The sequence below is a fragment of the Oncorhynchus mykiss genome, chromosome 5 (assembly GCF_057628025.1).
Source record: "Oncorhynchus mykiss isolate SJ-2025 chromosome 5, ASM5762802v1, whole genome shotgun sequence".
Classification (NCBI taxonomy): domain Eukaryota; kingdom Metazoa; phylum Chordata; class Actinopteri; order Salmoniformes; family Salmonidae; genus Oncorhynchus; species Oncorhynchus mykiss.
The window spans coordinates 39,671,875-39,682,500 of record NC_143026.1 but is presented as its reverse complement, the minus strand read 5'-3'; the positions used below and the strand labels follow the sequence as shown (position 1 = coordinate 39,682,500).

The window sequence follows — 10,626 nt, the reverse complement described above, 5'->3', positions numbered from 1 at the left end:
AGCGCACGATGGGACAAGAACATCCCTGTCCGGCAAAAACCCTCCCCTACCCCGTACGACACTGGGCCAATTGTGCCCCGCCCCATGGGTCTCCTGGTCACGGCCGGCTGTGACAGAGCCTGGACTCAAACCAGGATCTCTAGTGGCACAGCTAGCACTGCGATGCAGCGCCACTCAGGAGGCCCCCAGATTTGTAATTGTTTTTTCATCAGGTTGTATGGTTTAAAAAGAAACCGTTGGAAAAACTGGTCCTAGGGAGGATGAAAACATGAAAGTTGCCTGATACCTCGTTTATTGTCTCTTCTCATGCCCACGGATCCTAGGAGGACCATGTCATACTCTGTTATTACAAGGGAATGAATATGAAGGCAGCACCACTGGGATCATAGTATGTTGCTACTGTAATAATGTAATAGATAAATAACAGGGGCTCTCTGGTCTGTAATATCCCTAGCTCCATAAACATGGGTTATTACCCCAGCCTGGACAACATGCTGCTCTAACCGGCAGTAGAAAAGAAAAACACAGTAATGTTACAGTACATTGTGATATCGCTCATCCCAAGGGGCCCCGAGAGAACCCTACAGTAACACTGCGGATAAAGAGAGCAGATTTGGCCAATACAACTCTTCAATAACTACTGACATTTTCACCAGAAAAGAGTGGATACGGTATTCAGTAAGTCAGATGTGGGTCATGGCTGGTGTCATATTATGTAAAATGATTTCCTTTTAACTGCTCGGTGATGAAGCATCCCGTTTGAAGTACTGCACATGGTATAAAGGCAGTGGTCATGTTCAGAGGTGATGATGTAAACTAGAAGTGACTTCTTATTGACAAAGAGAAGTCCATTGAAGAATGGATTTAACAAATTGATTGATTCACATAAAAGGTACATATTCCAAAACGAATACTTTTCCACGTGAACCCAGTGCTAAACAAGGGCTGATTTCAGTCTCAGGTTTATATATAAAAAAAAAAAGTCTCACATTACTGCTGCCGTGTAACTTGATGCGGTTTCTGCCTCTTGTCCTACTTCCACAGAAACCCCTTTTGTGTGGGGAAACAAGCCGTCCCTCCCCTCAGGTCAGGCAGAATGCAGGGCTCACTGTGACTACAGTTTCACCTTCAACCACTCATATATCACTGTAATAGTGCTATCGTTTACGTCTTAGTGGTGTATGAGATCTAAAAAGCATTTACCTTCTGTGCTCTTGGAGTGGTGCAGAATCCTTTGGTTCATCTTCTCCTTTTCACTCTTCAGCAGGGAATTCTCCCTCTCCAGCTCCTCCACTCTCTAAGGAAAAAGAACAAGAGCATTAATGAAAGCAATAGAGACATCAGAAAGAGCATGGTGGCCGTTCAAGAGCAATGCATTTTCTTTTATCGATTTCAATTTTCTACTTCAGACGATAGATGCTACTTACTCTCTACAAGTGAGCAAAAGGTCTATTTAGTTGTTTTGTTTCCCGGTTTCTCTTTAAGTGACTATAAATCTGTCGATCCTACGTGTGAGGCTCTCATAGTGATGTCAGACGGAGCTAGAGAGCCAGGGACAATTCTTGCATTGTTACAAACTGAATCAAAAGGGCCAAAGATGGGTGTCTATTACCACTGAGAAAGCCTGAGGCCAATCTACTTAACAATGATCTTTAAGTCAGATTAAGTCAGGTGGTCAAAACAATACAAAAATTTATGCATGATATCACTTTCAGGTCAGTAGAAGACCACTGACACATACAGTTAAATCCACATTGAGATTGTTGGAGAATCAGATGTTCAGTAACTTGACTCTAAAGAACAAAAATTCAGTAAAACCGCTGCTACCAGCATCTTCTGTAGTTACTCGGGCAACTGATGACTGTTTTCACCCACGGGTTTCAAACAGAAGGTTTTATTCTGTCAACATTAGGGCTTTGGAGAACATACAAGGTAAAGGAAAATAACCTTCTCCTCTTCAGTGATTGACAGCTCACCTGTTCAAATCTCATCTTCTCGTTGCTGTGCTCCTCCTCCAGCTTCTTCCTGTGGGCATGTGCTTCCTGGAGCTCCGCCCTCAGCTTCTCCAGCTCATCCTTCAGAGAGGTCAGCTGACTGCCGTCTCCCTGACGACTGCGCATGGTCTCCAGCTCCTTCTGCAGCTTGTTCACCTCTGAGCCCAGGGAGGCTTTGGCCACCACCAGTTGCTCATTCTGAGTCTTCAGATCTTTGGTCTAAACAGTGGGACAGGAGAGAGAGAGCTCTGTTACTGCTATGGGACGTCACATCACTTTCAAATCAATCCCTTTTTAACATAACTTGCAGTCTAGACTAGCCAAAAAACCTTCTGTGCCAAAATGATTGCAAAGGGAAATATTGACCTTTCATTGACCCGTCTTTGTATTATGGCACTCATTGTAGGCTACTAGCGTTACAGGTCAGTGTACTCCTATAAAAAGTTGCCTGGGTCAGAACCATACGTCATTGACTGTACCTGGTCATCCATCTTCCTCTGCAGTTGGACGATCTTGTTCTCCATGCCCGTGTTGAGCTTCTTCAGATGTTGAGCGGACCTCGCCTCAATCTTCAGCTGTTTCAGCTCCCGCTTGGCTCGCATGCGGCGGTAGGCACACTGGATGGTGATGGCGGCGTTCCGTGCCACCTTGAACTTCCTCCTGGTGAGCCAGCCTCGGACATGCTTCTGGATGATCATGGCTTTGTGATGCAGAAGGAACTGGGGTGGGGGGAGAGGGGCGGTAGAGATCAGGGACAAGGAACCATTTATTATTCTGTACAATGTGATGAGAAATATGCAGTTAACTAGATTTCCCAGTAGGGGGATATTCTAGAGTACTAAATCCAAAGGGAATCTAGAGTATCCGAGAACGCGCAATAGCAGGCAGCATTTATGCGAGGTCCGCCTGATCACATTCCATTTCAAATCCGAGCACTTTGTCTCCAATTTTCCACTCACACAAACAGGACAACAAGTCCAAGACTGAGGCATCTTCCCAGGGTACTCTTTACTCCTGATAGAGATCTAAGAGAGCTCTAACCACGGATATCTTCAACATGAATACAGTGCGGGATTGGGAACAAGTGAGAGTGTATACAAAATCCAGGATAAAAAAGGTCAAAGGTAAACCAGTGACATAACAGGTAGAGTGTTGTGGTTGTAGTACCTCCTGGAAGATCCTGCGGGTGAACATGCCCCTGGTAAAGGCCTGGATGGTGACAACAGCCTGTCTCACCCTCAGATAGGCCGTCCGCTCTCGGACCATACGATACTGCTTCTGACAGATAACAGCAGCGCGGGTTAGACGCAGCCGCTCCGCATACCTGAGAAAGACAGCAAAAGGAGGAGGACACGGAAAGTAGTTACAACACTGGCACCGATATTGATTAAAACATTTTTTTAAACTTGTTCACGACCCTTGTAGTGTGATTTATCAAGAAGTTCCCTCGTGGGAAGAATTCTGAATTGACCAGCTACTTTGTTAGTCTAGCAGAACGTTGTGCTTCTCCTCTCACCTGCGGGCCATGTAACCGCGGCCAAATCTCTGCAAGGTGATGGCAGACTTGCGTATCTTCTTGTAGCGGACCATCTGTAGCCAGCGTCGCACTGTCTTCTGGATCTTGATGCAGGCGGAGCGGAACTTGTCTGCCCTCAGCTTCTCCAGGTAGGCCACTTGGCCCGCCCGAAAGAAGATCTTGGTCTTACCAAACTGGAACTTGTCTGGGTCCTGGTGAGGGACCAGTCATTCATTCATTCATTCATTCATTCATTCAGTTAAATGGAACTTCAGCTCGATCAACTGAGCATCAAGGCAGCTAGTTAAGTGGATGTTATCAAACACAAGGAATCCATGACATACTGTCCAAGGCGCATTCAAATGATATTCCTTGAATAATGTATTAATTACATGATTCATCTCAGGCTGTGTATGCTGAATTCTCCACTGAGAACACAACGGGGTTTGTCCATTAGGACTGAAACTCATGACCTGCCTTTTTACATCCCCCTTCCCCCAGGTTCATATATTCAAAACCTGTTGTCTCTCAATACCGGAAAAGTTAACCGGAAATAGGGCGGAAATATTTCTTACCTTGACCAGGGTCTCTAGTAGGTTCCTACACACCAGTTTCTTGTCTCCTACGGTCATATCTGACTTCTTCATGAGGACTCTGTATCTGTTGAAGAAGTCTGGGTACGTCCACCTGGAATCACATAGGATTGGCTGAGATGCAAGTCAAAACACACACACAGCCCAAATCTGAAACAGGCATATTTTAATCCATGAAAAAGGAAACCATTTGTATTATTTTGAACAAAACAAAATTGTAAAAAAATGCCCTTACCACTTCCACACAACATAAAGGCATGATTATTGTTAATCTCTAGTTTCTTTTTAGTTTGCAACCATGAGCAGGTCAGGACTAGTGTCAGTCCTCTAGACTTGAAACAGTAAGACTGCATAAGACAAAGTACTGCGTGAGAAAGTGCAATCTGTTTTATGCTGTGTAACGGAATCAAATTGTTATTAAGAGGGTTTTCGTGCTCTGTGGTGAATTGCTCTCCTGCTGTTCTCCCTCAGGGAAGCACGTACCTCAGGGGAGACGGAATTCAATTTCCTCCCTGCTTAGGACGACCAAGAAAGCTCAATGATGGAGCAATAAAAACAGACAGAGGAAGAGCCTCCGTCCAGGCAGCACAAATTACGGAAGTGACATTCCCATTACATCACCAGGAGTCACATAACAATCCCATTCTATTACAATATATATAATAATAATAATAAGCCATTTAGCAGACATTTTTATCCAAAGTGACAGACAGCCTTGCGCGCATAATTTTTTTATATGGATGGTCCCAGCGGGTATCAAACCCTCGCCCTTTGGCGTTGCAAAGCGCAATGCTCTACCAACTGACCCACACAGGACCACAATCAATTTCTGTGCTTCCACTATCTATTGCACACAGCTGACAACTTGGCCACCCGTGTAACGGTAGTGCTCTGTGTGTGAGAAGCAATCTTACCTTGATGGGTACCCAGCAGCACTGATGCGGATGGTCTCCAGGACTCCACATGCCCTCAGTTGCTGCACAGCTCTCCTAGAGTCAAACCTGCAACAGAGAGAGGGACAAAAGAACACATTTACAAAGTTTTTTTTTAAATTCCCCATCACAATGGAAACACAGCATTCTGGGAGTAGGGTTAATTACCATACATATACACAGGTAAAGGCTATTTCCCTCTCCCTACTGTACCTGAGCTTAAGCTTCCCCTTTAGTATTGTACACATCTCCACTAGGCAGAAGACAGAAGCATTGAGAGGTGGTTAATGCTAGTCAGCTAGGTGCTGCCTGGGAGACTGACTGTGTCCCTACATACAGCCGTCGGTATGTTTGCTAAAGTCCAGCCACAGCATGTGACCAAGGCACATCATTAGATTTAGAGACCTTGAAGAGGCATTTGTGCGAAAGAATGCATCAAGAAGATGGCAACATAACCTGACCTCTCCTTCTGTCCTGTCGACAATGTGTGCTGTCGTAGAAAAGCATTAGAACACAAGACAATTCCTTAAATCAACCTCGAAAAACAACAACCTAGGATATCTAGTGTGCTGGCTTAAATGCCCCATTCAACACTGCTTATCAAGACAACAATGTTTATTGAAAAGCAGTCTTTATTTTGGACGGGAGTTTCTGGTAACAGTCAACATGGTTGTGCCACTGTGAGCAAGAGAAACTGTTATTGAGTCAGAGGACTTGAGAGAGTTATTCAGCAAGAGACAGAATCAGCACCTCAGGCTACACTCGGGTCTAGGCAACCAAAGAACAAAACGGCACACGCAGGTTATGTCTCTCTCTCTCTGTCTGTCACACACAGTACTCTCTCCTGGTTGTCTTTTCCCATGATTCCATGCATGTTTATTAGTGTTCTGTATACATAAGCAAAAATTACCTCACAATGACCGTACCACGTTTAAATAAGAATGGCAGACCACATATTAGGCTCCAAGATCTGATTAGTGAAGCCAGTCACGGTAGGAAGTTGGCTTCTGATTCTTAAAACACACTGTACACAAACATACACACAGAACAGAGCCCTCTTTGTTTACAGTAATACTGTAGTAATACTGTACCGGTGGGTGCAGAAGTCCCAAAAGCACCTCTTCCACTAAAAATGAGCAAGGTTTTTCAGTCAACATGAAAAAAGATTGCTAATCCAAACAACTTGGCTATTTGAGCAGAGAAGCTACATGAGACAGACAAGACACACAAACTCTTCCGTATTCTGTTGCCTACATACAGTTGAAGTCGGAAGTTTACATACACTTAGGTTGGAGTCATTAAAACTTGTTTTTCAACCACTCCACAAATTTCTTGATAACAAACTAAAGTTTTGGCAAGTCGTTTAGGACATCTACTTTGTGCATGACAAGTAATTTTTCGAACAATTGTTTACAAACAGATTATTTCACTATATCGCAATTCCAGTGGGTCAGAAGTTTACATACACTAAGTTGACTGTGCCTTTGAACAGCTTGGAAAATTCCATAAAATGATGCCATGGCTTTAGAAGCTTCTGATGGGCTTATTGACATAATTTGAGTCAATTGCAGTAACCTCTTTGCTTGACATCATGGGAAAATCAAAAGAAATCAGCCAAGAACTCAGATTTTTTTTTTTTTTTAGACCTCAACAAGTCTGGTTCATCCTTGGGAGCAACTTCCAAACGTCTGAAGGTACCATGTTCATCTGTACAAACAATAGTCCGCAAGTATAAACACCATGGGACCACGCAGCCGTCATACCGCTCAGGAAGGAGACGCGTTCAGTCTCCTAGAGATGAACGTACTTTGGTGCGAAAAGTGCAAATCAATCCCAGAACAACAGCAAAGGACCTTGTGAAGACGCCGGAGGAAACGGGTACAAAATGATCTATATCCACAGTAAAATGAGTCCTATATCAACATAACCTGAAAGGCCGTTCAGCGAGGAAGAAGCCACTGCTCCAAAAGCGGCATAAAAAATCCAGACTATGTTTTGCAACTGCACATGGGGACAAATATCGTACTTTTTGGAGGAATGTCCTCTGGTCTGATGAAGCAAAAATAGAACTGTTTGGTCATAATGACCATCGTTATGTTTGGAGGAAAAAGGGGGAAGAACACCATCCCAACCGTGAAGCACAGGGGTGGCAGCATCATGTTGTGGGGGTGCTTTGCTGCAGGAGGGACTGGTGCACTTCACAAAATAGATGGCATCATGAGGATGGAAAATGAAATGGATAATTTGAAGCAATATATCAAGACATCAGTCAGGAAGTTAAAGCTTCCAAATGGACAATGGACAAGTTGTGGCAAAATGGCTTAAGGACAACAAAGTCTAGGCATTGGAGTGGCCATCACAAAGCCCTGACCTCAATCCCATTGAACATTTGTGGGCAGAACTGAAAAAGCATGTGCGAGCAAGGATGCCGACAAACCTGACTCAGTTACACCAGCTCTGTCAGGAGGAATGGGCCAAAATTCGCCCAATTATTATTGTGGGAAGCTTGTGGAAGGCTACCCAAAACATTTGACCAAAGTTAAACAATTTAAAAAGGCAAAGCTATCAAATACTAATGAGTGTATGCAAACTTCTGACCCACTGGGAATGTGATGAAAGAAATTAAGGCTGAAATATATCATTATCTCTACTATTATTCTGACATTTCACATTCCTAAAATAAAGTGGTCATCCTAATTGACCTACGACAGGGAATTTTTACTAGGATTAAATGTCAGGAATGTCAGAAAAACTGAGTTTAAATGTAAATATATGTGTGTCCTTTCTAGGGAGTTTTTCCAAGCCACCGTGCATCTACACCTGCATTGCTTGCTGTTTGTAGTTTAAGGCTGGGTTTCTGTACAGCACTTTGTGACATCAGCTGATGTAAGAAGGGCTTTTTAAATACATTTGATTTGGCTAAGGTATGTAAACTTCTGACTTCAACTGTACACCGTCACTGAAAAACAAATATTTACTCACGAGAATGCCTCCTTCTCATCATTAGGCTTGATGCAACGCACATAGTGGGGGGTGGTGGCATTCAGTGTCTCCATGAGAAGCTGCAGGGAGCTGCGGAACTACAGTGCACAGAGGAACGGAGGATGAGAAGTACTGCAAAGGCTAAGTTTTACAAAAAAAAACAATCATTGTAAAAATACTTGTTATAAATACTTGTTACGTCATTGCTTCCTAATGAAAGGTTAAAGACATTGTTAAGAAAAGGACTATGACACTAACACAGACAGGCTCCTGTCCAAAGGCACACTGATTGAACTCATGATGGTGTCAGAGAGGATGCTAACCTGGTGGCCCACGGTTTTCCTGTGTTCCTTGTTGGGGACTTTAGGTGTCGGTTTGGCTGAGCGCACGTTGATCCTGGAGGACTTGCTGGAAGAAGACGTGGAGCTGCTTCCGTCTTTATTAGTGTCCTGGAACAGATCCGCCACGAGCTGAAACTGGGAGAGGGGGAACATCATTAATATGTTTATCAGATTGTTTCATCCAAAACAACTTAGCATAAAACAGATTATATAAGCCATTTTACAGCCGGATAACAACATAAATTCACCAAACCGCACAAAAAAAGTGGCGTTGAATTTCCACAAAAAATATTTTTCATAAGATATAGTTTTTTTGCATAGTGCTGTGCTGTAGGATCCAGTGTAATGGCAGGGTGGGTGTGTTAAAGAACACTGATGAGACTACAGTAATGAAAAGCATGGCTGGACAGGACGTCAATAAACCAGCATTAAGGCGTCTGTCAGGATGGTCCTGTAGTCATATCTCCACAGCAGAACCAGTGAAGGTGAACAATTTGAGTGTCAAGCAGCAGCATCCACGTATTTGCGGTGGATGCAGAGGGAACATTGATAATAGCATAATAATATTTCAGTCACAGATAAGGCTGGTGCGGTAAAACAGTACTAATAGACTGCAGTGCAGTCCCACCATCCATACTGATAACTATTCTCTCATGCCAAACTTGCAACAACAAAAACAATCTGAAATTAACACGAAATTCCTTTCGGAAAATGTTTCCTTTATCACTTTGCAAAGAATATGCTCTGTAAGCAGGATTGGACTTCTATGAAGATTGATGGAGGTTTCTTGATCCCTCCACCTCCTCTGGCTTGGGGTACAGCTCAGGTACCTCAGAGTTAGCAGGGCTTTCAGGCTGTGAGAGAGGATAGTAATGGTCCATTGAGGAAAGACTTATCGGCTGGAGGAAGTTTCATGAGCCTCACATGTCCTCCAAGGCTCTACAATGTTGATAGGTTTCTGCATCACTGTCAGCTAGATATGAGGGGGTTTAAACAAGCTAGGGGCTCTTGCCAAGTTCTCAACTACTGAGCAAAATTGACATTAGAAAATCAATTGAAATGACAGAGACAAAAAAAATGCAGTACAGCATATTGTACAATATTTAGACGTGCTGTCTTTATCACTGATTTTGTTTAGGAAACCTTATTGCAGCATTTCCCAAACTCAGTCCTATCCATGCTGTTCAATGGAGCTTGGTGCCATTCTGATACTAAATAGATTTGGCACAGACAAGATGCTTTTAGACAGAACATAAAATATGAAATCTCTCCTTGCGTCTCAATATTCCTTCTCATTTGCACGCTCTTAATGGCTGTTGCATTAGTAATGCTGAGGAGAGGATTTTGGCGAGAGGGAGACGAGATGGATGAAAGAGAAAGGGCCTAATACGAGATGAAGTGAACTAAAGTTGGTATTTGTCCCAAAGAGAGTGGCAGAGAGGTGGAACTGAACAGAAATGACTGAGAAAGCTAATGCACTTTTGGCTCTCACCACTTAATCAGTTAAAAAAGTTCATGCAGAGAACATGAGCTGAAATTAGATTCCAATCAAGCAGTTTGAGTTTGGCTGGGAGAGGCAGGAGTCAGCGGATCTCTAGAAAGTGTGTGTGTGTGTGTGTGTGTGTGGGAGACAATTCATCTGCAATATATTAGAATTTTGATCTGACATCTTAATTTACGTTTCATGTATTTCAAATGAGAATGTAAAGCAGGATTTAAACATCAGGGTTCATGTGAAGTGTTGCCAAGTAGTCAGTCTGGCTTTAAACAACAACTATATCTGATAGGAGCTATACTTACCATCATATGAACCTGTGAAATGCTTCCAACTTGCCACTTTCTAAATCGTGTTACTTTCTTTTGCGTCGTTGCACTCTATCCCAAAACTGAAGCCTCTTTCGGCAGTAATCAAATTTGGTAAAAAACTTTTACGGTGTTGCTTTTCCAAGAAAGAAGTCCACACACGGTTAAATGAGTTAGAGCTTAAAAACATAATTCTTTGCGACATGCTTTCTGCATTGAAGTGGTCAGAGTGGGCTGTTCAGTGTGAGTTGAAGTGTCCACTAGAAGCATTTTGATGATTGTGTCATTGGGGTAGCGATCTAATGACATTGTTTTATCTCACCTTGCTGGCCTTCAGAATGTTGATGTGTTCCTCGTAGACGGTGTCTCTGTTCTTCTCCAGGAAGCCATCACACTGGTACTCAACCTGCCAAGGGAGGGGAACAGAGATATACATACATATACATATTTGTATATAACAGACTA

At 43.1% G+C, this 10,626-nt stretch overlaps 1 protein-coding gene across 4 annotated transcripts in view; it reads right to left on the bottom strand.

The window, feature by feature from the left end:
• myo5b (myosin VB) overlaps window positions 1–10,626 on the bottom strand; it is an 89,236-nt gene that overhangs the window by 24,900 nt on the left and 53,710 nt on the right. For 3 of the 4 annotated variants that reach the window (XM_036977481.2, XM_036977479.2, XM_090234801.1), the window contains exons 14-23: window positions 10,484–10,567; window positions 8,341–8,493; window positions 8,018–8,115; window positions 5,018–5,104; window positions 4,086–4,197; window positions 3,511–3,722; window positions 3,162–3,318; window positions 2,474–2,713; window positions 1,977–2,213; window positions 1,204–1,297 (exon numbers count right to left, since the gene is read on the bottom strand). In XM_036977481.2, coding sequence (XP_036833376.2) covers window positions 1,204–1,297; window positions 1,977–2,213; window positions 2,474–2,713; window positions 3,162–3,318; window positions 3,511–3,722; window positions 4,086–4,197; window positions 5,018–5,104; window positions 8,018–8,115; window positions 8,341–8,493; window positions 10,484–10,567 — 1,474 coding nt within the window. Of the gene's footprint in view, window positions 1–1,203; window positions 1,298–1,976; window positions 2,214–2,473; window positions 2,714–3,161; window positions 3,319–3,510; window positions 3,723–4,085; window positions 4,198–5,017; window positions 5,105–5,248; window positions 5,385–8,017; window positions 8,116–8,340; window positions 8,494–10,483; window positions 10,568–10,626 lie in introns of those variants that run through there. The other variant, XM_090234802.1, reaches the window with a different exon arrangement.